The sequence below is a fragment of the Mesoplodon bidens genome, assembly GCF_964165515.1.
Source record: "Mesoplodon bidens genome assembly, chromosome: 4".
NCBI lineage: Eukaryota > Metazoa > Chordata > Mammalia > Artiodactyla > Ziphiidae > Mesoplodon > Mesoplodon bidens.
The window spans coordinates 76,828,253-76,844,481 of NC_138160.1; the positions used below are offsets into that span (position 1 = coordinate 76,828,253).

General features: G+C 37.6%; 1 protein-coding gene across 7 annotated transcripts in view; it reads right to left on the bottom strand.

Moving 5' to 3' along the window:
• The window catches only part of ARB2A (ARB2 cotranscriptional regulator A), a 451,132-nt gene that overhangs the window by 151,840 nt on the left and 283,063 nt on the right, over window positions 1-16,229 (bottom strand). For all 7 annotated transcript variants that reach the window (XM_081233582.1, XM_081233583.1, XM_081233580.1 and 4 more), the window contains 2 exons: window positions 13,520-13,636; window positions 5,903-5,987 (listed from right to left, as the gene is read on the bottom strand). In XM_081233582.1, coding sequence (XP_081089708.1) covers window positions 5,903-5,987; window positions 13,520-13,636 — 202 coding nt within the window. The remainder of the gene's footprint in view (window positions 1-5,902; window positions 5,988-13,519; window positions 13,637-16,229) is intronic.

The following is a 16,229-nucleotide window of genomic DNA, read 5'->3' on the forward strand; positions in this document are numbered from 1 at the left end:
GTTGAAAATTTCAAATAATCTTACCAGTTTAAATTATAGTAACAGGATTATTAATCAGAGAATTTCAAGTCTTTCAAAGGTACTTAAACAACATTTGCCATTTCTACTTGAATTTCCTGCCATCACCTCAACTATCATTATCTCAATTAAGTAGGTCATAAAACAATTTCATCATTTCTTGCCCATAATTGATTTCCCCCTCCAGCTCCCCTGTACTTCTGGTAATGACATTTTCATTATCCCAGTTACTTTTCATTGGAGCTTATCATTGTCTTCTCCCTCCCCTTAGCTTCCACATTCAATCTGTTTATCATCAAGGAGTATAGATTCTTCCCAAGTCATATTTGTCACAGCTCTCCTATCCTCTCTGTTCCTACTGCCACCACTCCAGTTCACACCATCAACCACATATACTGGCTTTATTGTCACATCCTGCTGAGTCTACTGCCTCCGGCTTCTTGCTCCTGTTTTTTATTCATTAACTAAGTTAATCTTCTTTAAAATTCCATTTTATCATGTCATAATAATGTTGATCATGTCATAAAAAATGTTCAACATTTTTTGAGGACTCTGAGGGAAATTGCTGATTTTGATTGAAAACCTGTTCAATTTCTATAAGTAGGTATGGAAAATGCTGGGGGTACTGGCCCTAACTGTTCTCTCAATTGATGCAACCTAGTGTTGATGCCAAATTCCAAAGGAGCAAACTACCCACTGGCAAAGGGCCAGGCAACAGTTTTTTTGGGGAAAAAAAGTCATTATAAGCTATTGTTCACTGCTATGTCCCCAGCTTCCAGAACAGTACCTGGAACATAATAATTGCTCAATAAATATTTGAGGAATAAATGGATGCAGGTTTCCCCTACTATCTGAAAGTAGAGTAACTCCTGTGAAACCTTTCGTAAGCCAAAATGATGTAAAGTGAAGAAGCAACTACTTTAGGGCACTCTTGCTAGTGGATGCCCAAAATAAATCGAGATAAGGCACAGATGTTTACATGCACAGTTAAGCTATGGCAACTTGATGTTGAGATGCAGAGTGTAGTTCCTAGAGGAGGAGCTTAGTGGTGTCACTCTTGCAGCTCAGGGTACTTGCTGCCTCTATAACGGCTCCCTGAAAACAAATGCTGAATGCTATTTTTGCTTTCGCCTTTCTTCCTAAAAGCAAAAATCCTCTTTGGATTTCCTTCTGTTAATGGAAACAGGTACTAATGCAGGTCTTTCATAAAAGTGAAGTGGCATAAAGTAAGCCTTCATAAAGTGGGGGACAACTGTGTATGCTGCGGAGTGTACATGAAATCTCCTTCTGATTTAAGCTAAATTTGTTGGAATAAACACCCACAGAAAATAGAAGGTTACAGAAAGTAGCAAGTTCTGTTCTAAGAAAAATTTGGTAAGAGAAGAGCTGAATAGTATAAGCTTAAGTATAAGCTCAGAGAAGAGCTGACGACTTAGTATAAGATCAAATGAGTGTGATAAAGAAGAAAATATCTTATCTCTGGTAAACTGTACCACAAAGTCTAATGAGGTAGTGGAAGAGAAAGGGTAGAAATAAATTGTCTTCAAAGAACTTTTTAGTGCCTTTTTTTTGAAAGAGTTGCTCTTAAACCCTAAGGTATCAGAGATAAGAAGCACCTTACAAAGCTTTAGTCTCAAAAAAAGTTAAGGTTTCTTTCTGCTTAGGCTTGGGCGACCACCAGAGTTGAAGTAAGCCTGTTGTATTAATTATCTACTGCTGTGGAACAAGTCGTCTCCCAAATTCACAGCTTAAAACGAAACACATTTATCAGTCCCAGCATCTGAGGGTCCTGGATCTGAGTGTGACTTAGCTGGATGACTGGCTCAGGGCCTCTCACAAGGCCACAGTCAAGGTGTTGGCTGAGGTTGCAGTCATCTCAAGGCTCAACTGGGAGGGGATCCTTTTCCAAGGTCACTCTCGTGGCTGTTGGCAGGCTTCAGATCCTCACTGGCTCTCAGCCAGAGACACCAATTCCTTGCCACATAGGCCTCTGCATGAGCAGCTCACAACATGGCAGCTGGCTTCCGTCAGAGGGAGCAAGCGAGGGGACAAGAAAGAGCCTGAGATCTGCCAGCATTCACTGGTGTTACCATGCTCCCCATTATTCTTAAGCAGTAGGCTTGATAGAATGGTGGAATGACTTTCATTTATTTATTTATTTATTTTGCGGTACGCGGGCCTCTCACTGTTGTGGCCTCTCCTGTTGTGGAGCACAGGCTCCAGACGTGCAGGCTCAGCGGCCATGGCCCACGGGCCCAGCCGCTCTGCAGCACGCGGGATCCTCCTGGACCAGGGCACGAACCCGCGTCCCCCGCATCAGCAGGCGGACTCCCAACCACTGCGCCACCAGGGAAGCCCTGGAATGACTTTTTGAACAGTCAGTTACGGTGCCTGGTTAGGTGACAACACCTTGTAGAGCTGAGACAATGTCCTCCCAGATGCGTTATGTGCTCTAAATCAGCCTTTAATACACTGTGATGTTTCTCCCAGATCTAGGAATGAGGAGTAGAAATGGGGCTGGATTCTCTTCTCATTACCCTTAGGGATCTACTAGCAAAAGAACTGCTTCCCATTCCCATGACTTTAGGCTCTGTTGGTCTAAAGGTTCCATATGGAGGAATGCTTCCATGAGGTGTCACAACGATTCCACTGAACTGAAAGCTGAAACTGCCATCTTGCCACTTTGGAATCCTTATACCACTGGATTAACAAGCAACAGAGAGTGTTACTATATTGGCTAGGGTGATTGATCCTGATTACTAAGGAAAAATTGAGTTGCTACTACACAATGGGGGTAAATAGGAGTGTCTGTAGTGCAGGAAATACTCTGGGTCATCTGTTAATGTTTTCTGTGATTCATGTCAATAGAAAACTACAATAATGTAAGTCAGGCAGGATTGCTAATAGCCCAGACCCTTCAGGAATGAAGATACAGGTCATCCCACCAGGCAAGAGACCATGACCAGTTGAGGTGCTTGCTGAAAGCAAAGAGAATATGGAATGAAGGTAGTTATACATACCAGCTACAGCTACCTGACCAGTTGCAAAAATGAGGAATGTAATAGTTATGAGTATTTCCTCATTTTGATATGAATATATATACAAAATATTTTTGTTTTCTTCTCTCTTACTCCCTTAACATCTCATGTAAGATGTGTCAATAATAATTAGCTTTATCCCTCAGTATTTAAACTATAGGATACCAAAGATGAGAAGAATGAACTATCAGCCAAGGACAAAAAATGGGCTTTGTATCCTCTTTTTTTTTTTTTTTTTTTTGCTGTACGCGGGCCTCTCACTGCTGTGGCCTCTCCCGTTGCGGAGCACAGGCTCCGGACACACAGGCTCCGCGGCCATGGCTCGCGGGCCCAGCCGCTCCACGGCATGTGGGATCTTCCGGGATAGGGGCACGAACCCGTGTCCCCTGCATCGGCAGGCGGACTCTCAACCACTGCGCCACCAGGGAAGCCCTGTATCCTCCTTTTTAGTGTATTTTCGATTGTACACGGGATAGTTGTATCATGTTAGGTGGAAGCAAGACTTCATTAATGTCTTCATTTGGAGATTGTCTGGTTTAAGGAGATGTATATGAGTGCCAAGTTGACAAGCGATGAACTGTGGAGGCTCCGTAATGTGGCAATTTGGCTAGGTTGAACTACATTTCCCAGAATTCCTTTTCAATCTGTGTGTCTCTAGTTCGAATGGTACAAAAGGGAGACTTCTGTGGGAAATTTGGAGAGTTAAAGTGAAGCAGCAACAATTTCAAGCTCACACACGTTGTTTATCTGCTGGTTCACTTGGTGGCACAAGGCAGTGGTTACCAGGACAAAGGGCACTTGCTTCTACAGGACACCCACACCACCAAGGACAGAAGCCACAAGAACTGACATGGGTTTAAATCCATCTTCATGGGCTCCAGCTCATGCTTATGCGTTCCAGCTCATTCTTGCTCTCCACCCCTTTACATAACATCTTCCCTTAACAACTGTCTGCTCTGTAGACTCAGCTCCAGCATTGCTTGCCAAGTCGACATTCTTATAGAGACTGCTTAACCAGCTCTGATCAAATCCCAGGTCAAATCTCTGTAATATATCCTTTACTATATATAGTCAATCCTCATTATTTGTGAATTCCATATTTCTGAATTCACCTACTTATTAAAATTTATCTGTAAATCCCCAAATCAATACTCATGGTGCTTTTGTGGTCATTTGTGGATATGCACATGTGCAACGTGGTGAAAAATTTGAGTTGCTCAACACACACATTCCTAACTAAGGTGAAATAAGGCCATGCTTTGCCTTCTTGTTCCAGTTCTTGTACTGTAAACAAGTGTCCTTTTTGTAGACTATTTAGTGCCATGTTTTCCACATTTTTGTGCTTTTGTTGGTGATTTTTTTCTCTGAAATGGCGTCCAAGTATCGTGCTGAAGTGTTAAGACAGTGATGTGTCTTATGGAGAAAATAAGTCCCATTAGGGCATGAGTTACAGTGCTGTTGACTGTGAATTCAATGTTAGCGAATTAACAATATATGTTAAATAAGGCGTCTTTAAACTGAAACACTCATAAAACAAAGTTATATATTGATTGGTCGATGAAAATGTGACCAGAAGCTTGCAGGAACCTAATCCTGTATTTTCCTTAGGAGTAATGATTCAGTATTCACTAATTCAGTGTTCTCAGAGACTTTATAGAACATAATCACTGATAATAAAGACAATATATTGTAATTAATGTACACCCCCCCCCCACACACACACACACTGTAGCATATAAATCACCTAGTAGTCTGTTGCTCTGACTGAACTCTGATTGACAGACCTGAAAAGTTTAGTTATAATGATAGTGAAGCTCAGTTCAAGTTTAGGTATTAATGATGGTGAAATTTAATTATAATAATAGTTCTTTACCTAGTAGTTGAACTGTTCTCCAAATTATTTCCTTCAAATATGTAAACATGTATGCAACTTTGCTTAGCGATTAGCTATCTCTTATGGTTGTTATATGAGGTAGTTCATGTTTAAAACTTCTACTCATTCTCTGGCATCTATGACCAAAGCAAACCCATTTCTGTTCTGTAACATAACCAGACACCACTGATCAGTTTGTGTTTACCATCAAAATTGTGAAAGCCAAAATCAGAAAGTAATGAAAAATGTCACTCTTTCCTCTTACCTAGAGATTAGAGACTAAAGTAACCCACCTTTTAGGATGGAAATCAATGCCACTCTTCAACTGTCTGGAGCTCACCTGCTTCCTCAGGTGCTCACCCCGCTACCTCTTTTCTTTCAGTGGGCAGGCCAGTCTTGTCTTTGCCCCCTGTGAATATCTTCTGATCCATTCCAGCCCTTATTCCTTATACTGCTGTTTCTTTTGCCTAGAATACCACCCTGCATGTCTTCCTATAATCCAAGTCCTATCTAACACACAAGGCCCAGCCAAAATCTTTCACATGAAAAACTTCTCTAGACTCTAGGCCACAGCAATGTCTCTTCTCTGAACTCACAGTCTTGAATGCCTATTGGATCACTGAATTGGTAATCAATCAGAGACAAATACTCTGAGATCCTGTACAGCGATCCAGTCCTTGTTCTAATTTTCAATTTATGTACGTCTAATCTCCCTAAGCTTCAACAGCAACTGTCTATATTACTCTCACATTGTTTCACCTATTCATCTTTATGGAGTTTCATGGTAAGTATCTTCAGCTACTTAATGCACTTCTGGTAGTGGGTGAGACCCATGCTGTATGTTACCAATAATTCATTCAAAGATTCAAGGCAGAACAACATGCTTAATTCACAAAATAGAATTCCACATTTCATTAGCATATTTTTTCACCTTAATAAAAAGCACTCTATACATCTCTCATCAAACACATACCTGCTGAGACTCGGGGACAGTCAGGCAGCATGGACTCCACTGATGTGTCTAATGGTTCTGAGCTAGAGACCCAATTACAACAGTTCTGCAATGTAATAGAGACAATGTTCTGTTAAAACATAATTTAAGGCAAGACCAACTTGTTAGGCTGTAGAGATTAATTTATCCTATACAATCAACCACTGTAAGTATACTCTATTTTCCATACTCTGTAAAAAATTCTCTTATGTAAACAGTCAGTAATTATTCATGACCAATATGACTGTGGAAAAGAGTTCATCTTCTACAATTCAGCAAGTTATCTGTCCTGATATTAAGAAGACATGTAACCTTCTGTGAACTATGATGCAATATACTCATAAGAGAAGGCTAGGATTTTAATTAGAGGAAATTGAAAAGGGTATCTATTTTTAACTTTTAGATGGAAATAAATATTAATTTGAACATGTGAAAGAATAGTGATATTTTAAAACTATATTCTTTGTCTTTGTAATACTAGAGGAAATAAATTTTGCAATTACTCCTCAAAATCTGGCCCATGTACATACACTATCTTTTAATTTTTACTTCAACTTGGTTCAATGAAGGTTGTATCAAACAGTTCAAAAGAAACACAACCTGGTGAATTGTAGCTGTGTGTCTGAGGACACAAAGGTTTCAATATTAAGGATAAACCTCTAAGATAATGATGATTTACAACTCAGACAGATGAAATAAAAATAATCTATGTTCCTTCCATACATTTTAAGTGTGTATTTGAAGTCTGGCTTTAAAAATGTGATTAACCTCATATGGCTTTAAAAAAATTTCCAACATATGCACACACACACACACATGCAGACACACACACATACACAAGCACAATGAATTTCCAGACAGATTTTATTTTAAAAGAAATCATCCTATCAATCATGTTGGAAAAATCGCTGATTGCTATTCTGGTAAACAAGCATGTATTGTGTATTTTTAGATGCTTGCTGTCCTGGTTGTGCACCATGGAATCCGTCCTCACTGTGGAAAGATCCTTGACTGGTAGATCAAGTGTCTTATTGTATTTCCTTAATTCATTCTGTCTGGAAGAAGATGTCAGCTGTGTTGCAGTGAGGAGAGAATTTCAAAGGCCCCAGTCCCCACCAATAAAGGCCGAGGAATGGCTTTTGAATAGATTTGTCAAGGCAACCCTACTGTTCTGGGACCAGGGAGAGCAGGAATAACATAAAGGAAGGGTTGCTGTATGAGATTAGAAAGTGAAGTTCACAAAGCATGGCAGATTTTTGTAAGAAACAGTAGATCAATGAAACTATTGAACTGTGTGGAAAAAAAAAAACATGAAAACAAACACAACATCTAGTAATGTTCTTAACTGCTTTCTCTCATTTTACATTTAAAATGGATAAAATATTACTATCTTCATGTATTATAAAAGCTTGATGGTTTAAAGTGGATATGTATTCTATAATTTTCACTCCTAATCTTAATTAGCAGCTGAATGCAAAATTATACAATGTAAGGGAGAAGAAATTATAAAAGAAATAGGGTTTTAGAAGATATTTCGTACATTTGAAATAAATAAAATTAATATTACTATTGATAGAATACCACCTCAGAGAGTTCTAGATAATGCAGAAGATTAGCACACAATTAGCCAGCTTTTATATACAGTGTGACACTTGCTTGTAAGAAATGAGTATTCTCCAAAGCAGTGTCAAGATATGTAAATGGATGATTTGTTTTATCATTCATCACAACCCCTAATAAATTCAAAAATCATGACTTCTATAGGTACTAAAAATAGGTTTCCAATGATACAGGGAGATAGCTTCAATGAAGAATGACTTTCTCTTTCTCTCTCTTTTTCTTAAACAATTTAGTCTTTTCAATGACAGCAATTAGCTCTATCGACAGACAGGCAGCGATTAGGTATATATTTTATTATTATTCATCCTAGTAGGACCTCCAAATCTGATGAAAGTCGGCTATTACCCAGGTGATATGTCAGTCTTAATACTGTTCACTTATACTTCACATATGTAAAACTATGTCTTATAGGATATTTCCAGTATTAGTAACAGTGATGGTACATTATAGTATTAAGGCGATTAGTCATTTTCTAACTCGTCATTGACTTTAAAAGCTGAACAAAATGGATTTTATCCAGGTCACCTTTAACTCAAACATTTAAAACAAAATACACGTTTACATTTTATGATCCTGAAATTTCAGTTTTTATCTAGGCACATGTTTAGGCTTTGATCTCTCATAAAAATAGGATAGAAAACAAACATCCTATAATTAAAGTAAATATGTTCAAAAGTTCTCTGCAATGACAAAGTACTGGTATAGAATTGTAAAGGTTTGATACCATAAGTTGACGTATACGTATGGTGTGTGCATGTTTGTGTGACATTTCTATCCCACTGGGAAAAATATAGAGAGAAAAGGACAAAACAAGCTAAAAATATGTTTGCCATATGACAGAGTATAATGAAACAAAATAATGTAAACAAACTGGGAAATATATGTAAAGAAGGAAATATGAGAAAGACATACAGCCATTACATATGAATTCAATCTATCTGAAATTCCATCTTATCAAATGGAACTCCCTATTCTGAGATGTGTTTTTATAGTTTAGAAACCAAATCTCTTTTCACTGTTTTTCTAATGCTTATTTTATCCCTCTTCTCAATGCCCCAATTTGCACCCTATCCCAGTTCTTCAGTTGAGATGAACACTAGCTAAGTGTCTTGGATGACGACAGAAGCAGCCCACTAGGAAGGCCCTATCTAAACCCAGATCATGCTGGAGTGTGTTCCCAGACCTCAGAGATCTTATTCTCAGTTGCCCTGAGCAGACAACAAGGCATGCTGGACTAGAGGTACCAACAGAGACATGCTTGAGCCTCAGATGCAGCCCCGCCTCATCACGACCAACAAGTAGAGAGAAAGAAGCCCTTGGCCAGAGCCAGCAGATTGGGATGGATCCTGTAACTACAATTTCTCTGGGTCTGAGGGAATAAGAGAAAAAAAGGCAATACAGTGAGTGTCTTAAAGTTAAGTGTTTTCAACTTTAAAGGTCTTTTACTCTGAAATTATGACTTTAAAACTTTAGGTTTTTGTGGTTGCAAATTGCCTTCTTCATGAAATCCAAAAGTTTGGGAGCTATTAGTATAAACTAGAAGTGCCTATAGGCCAAAGCAGTGCTGAGTGACTATTTAAACCAAGGTTGACAATATTTCAGTGTAGATATGAAATGAATTAAAAATTTTTATAAAAAGTTTACAGCTTACAGAAACAGACTCACAGACATAGAGAACAAACTTGTGGTTACGAAGGGGAAGCGGGGTGGGGGAGGGGTGGGGAAGGGAGGGATTGGGAGTTTGGTATTAGCAGATAAAAACTATTATAAAAAAAAAAAGTTTACAGCTTAATATATTATGTTTAAAGAGAAAAGTAGGTACTAGGTATTCCTGTGCAAGATATTTGGAAGTATTTGGAGATGCATGTTGCCCTGGTTGAGCATAGATTTTTATTCATTTTTATGAGTTATATAAATCATCAGTGTCTAGAGGTTGATGTTTAATATGGAAGGCATTGTGTCCTCCTCAGACAAGAACTACTACTTATCAGGTTGTGTTTCCAGGACTGACACTCAGAACTGAATGGTGATGGTTAAGGGTTCATGACTATTATGTAGAACCATACATCTGGCTTGGCTGGAGACTTTCAGAGGCCAGGGGTATGTCAGGAAATGACATTCACCCACTCAGCCTTTTTTTTTTTTTTAATAAAAACTATATATTTAAGTTGTACAACATGATGATTTAATATACATATACATAGTGAAATAACTACAGTCAAGCCAATTAACATGTTCTCCTTTACATAGCTAGCATTTTTCAGTGGGTGTGGTGAAAGAGCCTGAAATCCATTCTCTTAGCAAATTTCCAGTATTCAAAACAGTATTATTAAATATAGTCATCATGCTGTACATTAGGTCTCTAGACTTGTGCATTCTATACCACTGCAATCTTTGACCAACATCTCCCTGTTTCCCCACCTTCCTGACACTGGTAACCACGATCCTACTCTCCGCTTCTGTGTACTCGACTTTCTAAGATTCCACATATAAGTGATATCATGTAGTATTTTTCCTTCTGTGTCTAGCTTATTTCACTTAGCATAATGTCCTTCTTATGCTAAGTGGGTTCATCCTTGTGCACTCAGACTTTACAGGCCTGGAGCCTGAGGTAAGAAGCTCCTTTCAGGAGCTGCCTTTGGTTACTTTCTACCTCTTCTCATGAGGCTGGCTTAGTATGTATGCTTGGTCTTTTGGTTGGGAGTAGATTTCGCTTGGAATCATTGCCATAAGTAGCCCTCTTTGACCTTCTTTCTTTAAAAGAAATTGTTATTTTAAAGTTATACAATTAATACAAGAATACAGTACTTAACCTTCTTTCACTGTGCTAATCAGAAGAATTTTTAAAAATCAGCTTTCTATAGTAAATGAATACTTAACATCAGCAACTTTACCATATTAATTTAAACATGTTTGTAAAACAACAAACAGCTTTACTAATTTGTAGTACAACAAGAATGACTAGGCAATTTGTACCATTATCTTACTTCCACATTTTAAAGCAGTGTTTGGTGAAATAATGGAGCCAATCATCAAGAGGCCAAAAGCACTGAGGCTTCATCTACAACCAGACTGGTGTTTTTATGGATAAGGTGCCGGTTCAGCTGAGGTGTTTTTCTTGGCAGGGATATCTGCAAACTCTCAGTTTTTGAGCTGACTTTAAATGGAGCTGGAGTCAGAGGTGGTAGGGCAGTGGGCGGTGGAGGGCACAAAGGCTGCCCTGCCACGGCTTCTCCCAACACCTGTGCTCAAGACAACTGCCCTTTCTAATCGCTGAATCCAGGCTTGCTTGCTCTTCAGTATTTCATGGAGTCTTGCAGAGTGCACAGGGACTGAAGAGGAGAAAGAAGAGGGGACGCTGTTTCATCCTGAGTGTTGGGAAATCCTGGACTCTAACTTTGCTAAATAAACCACACTGAATTCTCCACTAGGGGATCACACATTTAGGTGAGTTCCTGCAAGGATATCTGAAAGAGACTTCTATAGTCCCTCTTTTTGCTCTTGTTTCAGTGGAGAGCTCTGAGCAGGGATGATTTCAAAGCCCCATTAACAATGATCTAATCATTTTTATCTCTGGGATCTTATAGTGTTTTCTACAGTAATACACTTGATTTCTTTATGTAGTACCATTTGGTTTTCAAGGGGTTTTCCTCCTGGTTATCATCTTTGATTCTCACAATAATTCATGAAATAGATGAAATCGGAATTATTATGTCTAGTTTACAATTATGAAACAGGCCCAGAAAGGCAGAGTGGCTTTCTCAAGACAGTAAGCCTTGGCAGAGTACCTGGTAGACCCAGGTAGTTCACGCTAGCTCCTTAATTACTGTTTTACCTAGTGAGTGACTAAGCCAGCATCATTATCAATACTTAGTTCTCCTAACTCCTTGTTCTGAATTACTTCTCTTTTGTAAGGTATTTTGAATATGCAAATCATTCATGAAACAAAAGGAGAACAGTGTTCATCTATCTTATATTATTTGGGGTGAAAAGGTAGCAATAATAATAGCTGTGATTTACTGAACTTCTTTAAATTGCCAACAACTGTGCTGTTTCCTTACATGTATTTTTTCCCAGCCATGTTTACAGATAGGTATTATATATTATAGATGAGAAAACTGAATCTCAAAGATATTAAGAAACTTGCCCAGGACTACACAGCTAGGTAAGTGATTGACCTGGGGTTTGAATTTTGGTACATAGTAACACAAAACTCTTCATGCTTCTTTATGCCTAAGGCATAATTGAGGGAATTGAAAGCACTAGGTCATTTATCAAATTTTATAAAATTTTCAAAAATTTTATAAAAGCTATGTCTGCAAAAAAATTATTGACAGCTTTGACTAAATTAAGATAAATTCAATTACTGCCTATTTCAGTCAGATGAAAAAATGCACAGATTAATATATGCTGATTTTTAGGGGATGCCTAATCCCATCTTAGAAATACTTAAAAAGTAAATCTAAATAAATTCTGTTATATTTGTCACCTGGAATGAGACATGAAGAACTCGCAATTGAAAAACATGATAAACAGGGATGCTTCTTGTTTGGGATAAGCCCTAAATTCTATATTGGCTGTGTGGGGGGGAAAAAGGTACCAACAGATCATTTATAAACCTTACTAGTTATATAATACTGGGAGCTGTTTATGTATCCATTTGGACCGATAAACTGCATAAGAAACTATAGCCATAAAATACACAAAATTTCTCTTGGAAGAATTTAGGTCCTTGGAAATGAAAATTAAGGATGTAGCTAAATTGTGAAAGGAGAAAGGAGAAAAGCAATGTGGTCAGAAAACACCTGGGTGTTAGAATAGATTAAAAAAACCCCACCTTTATATGTTCATTATAAGGAGTGGAGCAAAAAGATTTTGGACTTCTGCATGATGAAAATACTTTTTCTAATGGAGAATAACAACAGTGAAAACAGATTGGTGATATGATAACACCACTGTGGGATTGTATAGCCTAGTCCTTCTGTTTAGTCAAAACTCTTTTCAAACATTAACTCTCTGGTCCTTATGGTGCACCATGAGGACTGGCAGAAGTTACTGTACCTATGGTGAGAGGTCAGCTGAATAAATAACTGGGTATTCTATTAAAAAAAAAACTGGAAGAAAATCAGGAAGGTCAACCAGCTCATTCATATATATAAATATAAGTATTGATTTGATTAAACAGTTGCTAAAGCATGGCGTGGCTAATGTCAATTGCTTATAATATCAGGAAGGTGAATATAAGTAAAAAAGAAATTTCAGCTATATATCTGTAATAGGAATCAAGGGAATAATGAGCTGAAAGTTTTTTGAAAAATGGGAGCATGTTCAATGAGTTCTTGTAAATTCTCAGGTTCACAAGCCCTTAGGAGGCGTGAAAAACTTTCTTAGCCTGAGGCTGGACCATGACCAGCCCCTGGGTTTCTCCTAGCTCAAGGGTCTGCAAAACACTATTTCAGCTTTTCACTTCTTCTCCCCCTACTGGCAGCAGTGAGCCATCCATTTAAGGGGGGCACATATTGACCACTTCTGAAGAAAAGAATGAGACAGTGTATATTGGGCTTGTTTCTTGTAATTAAGCAGTACCAATGCTAAATACCAAAATTAAAAATCAGGGAAAAATAACCTCCTAACATCATGACCTTATTCAGCCAAAGCTCCTACTATATACTGTATGCATACATATAATCTATAGAAAGCCAAAAAAAAAAAAAAAAAGAAAAAGAAAAAGGGGATATTCTATAGAAAGCCAAAAAAAAAAAAAAAGAAAAAAGAAAAATGGGAGGAGGGCTTTCAAAAAAGTAGTTTTTCTTCAGAAGGGTTTCCTATTATTATTTCAACCATGTCTAGTTTTCTCTATTCCCTCTTTCTGCCTCCAGAAAGGGAGTTTGGCGGTGGGAGGTGATATAAGTTAGTGGGGCTGCTCAAGACATAAAGGCTCACACTCATTCATCTCAGCACTGAAAAAAATCATCTCACCTCTCTCATCCATTCTCGAATCGTTTTGCCAGCTTCTTGATGCCACACATTGTGAACAGAGTCTGTCAACGCCACAGCAGTCACCTTACTTTTCACATCTGCTTCTCGTTGAATCATCTGTTTTTAAAAAGGAAAATAAAATATTGGCCACAATTTTTTTTCCCTACTGGGTACAATCTGCTTAGTCATAGATAACAGTAATATCATATTAAAAATGAAAAAGCAATATGCATCTCTTATTCAAATTTACTCTTTTCTACACTGAACACATGCCTTATTCTTGTCCAGAGGTGTGAAAAGACCTAATATTTTCTTTTCAAAAGACAATACCACTTAAGTCTTAGAACTACACAGTTCTATTATTTTCCACGTGGTTTGACAATTCAAGGATTAAAGGCATCACAGGGGAAAAAAAGAGGAATCCCTGAGGGCTTCTTTTATAAGTTTCTTCCACCACGTCCTATTTCAGTGCTTCAGGGAGTTGTACCAGGAGTTCACTGTTAGCTACTTAGGACTAACTTCTGCTAATTTTTAGTAGATGGCACATCAGTAAAGAAAGATGTCTTTGACTTTTCCAATTTAACTACCCTGCTCTTCACCATGGCCTTGTAATTCCTTGGTGTTTTAAATGACCACAAAGATCTTTCTCTTCAAAGATTATCAATGTCATTTTGCTTTCTTTTATGCTGAAAAATGATTACATTTTAACTTGTTTCTATAGAATGTTATTTCTATAAAATTAAATCGTTCTAAAACTTAAAAAAAAGAGCCACTTGGCTTGAAGAAACGGAAGAATTCATCAGTGGTCTGCAAAATAAAGAAACTGAGAAATAATAGTTCTAGATTAAAAGAATCATAAACATTCCAACTACTAACACTAGTAACTGATTTGACACAATATAAGAAAGCTTAATAAAAAAATTAGTTACAATACAGTATCTAGTGGCCTTGAATTTTATAGCTATGCCTTCACTCTTTCTTTGCATCAAATGTCTTTTCTCCCTCTAAAAAAGAGTAATTTATCATTTACTATTAATTTATTGTCTATCAAAAATACATTACTGCATTAAAAAAAGGGAGAGTTCTGAATGGTGATGAAAGTTCACACAGAAAACAATGCAAGCCACAATTCTAATACCAAATGATGCCTGTTGGCATTCTGAATTAAAAATGTCTCTCTCCTAAATTTCTTTAAACCCTGCATATGCACATCCCCTTTCACTAAACAGTACCTAATGGGAATCTAATTCACTGTTAATGCTGCCTCAGCAGCATTCCTGCACCTTAAATCTTTGTGCCTTGCGGTTTCTGCTTATGTAATGTGCAAATCTTAAAATCAATGTTGGTTATGAACATCATAATATTACCGCAAAAATTCACCTGGCAGTACCAATAATATTTTTAAAAGCATAAAATAATACTCTAATTCAATACTTCACATTCATTATTAAGCAGTTTACTACCTGCTTCTAGATTTTATTTTAAAAATAGATTCTCATTGGATTACAATGGCACTAGAATATAGAAATTTAAACTGACATTGGATAATAAACCCCCAAATTCCACAACAGTGAATCCACCTGGCTCATGAAGAACTTATATGTCCTTATTCTCATTTTCTAAACAGGAACACTTAGAGATCTAGAAAGATTGTTGTTGAAGTTACTAAATAAGAACACCACACTCTTCTGGTAGTCTAAGAATATGTCTGCATTTAAAAACATTTGTGCTGAATTTTGTTTTGGTTGTTGTTCACACATGCTGACTTAAATTTAAGGTGGTAGTGTCTGAAAGCACTAGATATTGAGGACCATTTGTGAAATGATATAAAATTAAGAGTTGAAAAGGCTGAGGATTTAGTGCAAAAGTAGAAAATCTGGGGATTAAAATTCTACAAACCTGGAAAAATATACAGTTGATAGACTGACTACCAGAGGGAAAAAACTTTGGTCTGTTTGTTCATCTGGCTGACATTTCACACAATGGATGGTGATGATCTGTAACTTTTCTTCACATCACATCAAACCACATTAATAATCCAGCATGATACTCCCTTACATTGTTATAGTTCTTTACAGTTTAAAGAGCACTTTCATATTATATTACCAGAGGAGGGGAATGGTCAAATTCCAGAGGATCTCAATCAAGGGCTGTTTACAGATGAACCCAGGAACAAAAAATTTCAAATATTTGGCTGTTTAGGATTAGTAGAATTTTAAATCGGTGAAAATCTTAACATTTTAGTTTTTCAGACTATTTTCCTGTTTGGCCTTGCTGCAACTGGTAGTACTGGAACTACCTGCAAATGCCATTTCCCTCCAAAGCCTCTGCTTCTTGCATCTGTTGGTGTGGTTCCTAGCTCCCATTCTCTCCCTTACTGCTTCCACTATGAATGAGCACTGACGAAAAATGCTGGAGAATGGCAGTGGTGGGGGGGGGGGGCGGTAGACTGAACACAGGAATCAAGACTGTTTAAGAGACAGACCTTAGATGGAACACAGCTAAAGCAAGGAATGGGTGGAGGCACAGCTGGGCAGGAAAACAACTTCTTTAAAAGTCCACAGTAGAAGACCGTGATAGTCTGGAAAACCCAGAAATCTGAAAGGAAAGAAGCCATATGACCGAAGTCCTACTATATGTCAATCTAAGGTGGAGATGTGGTTTTTATTAGGATCCATGGATATGAACACCTTTGAAATTCTTTGCAAAA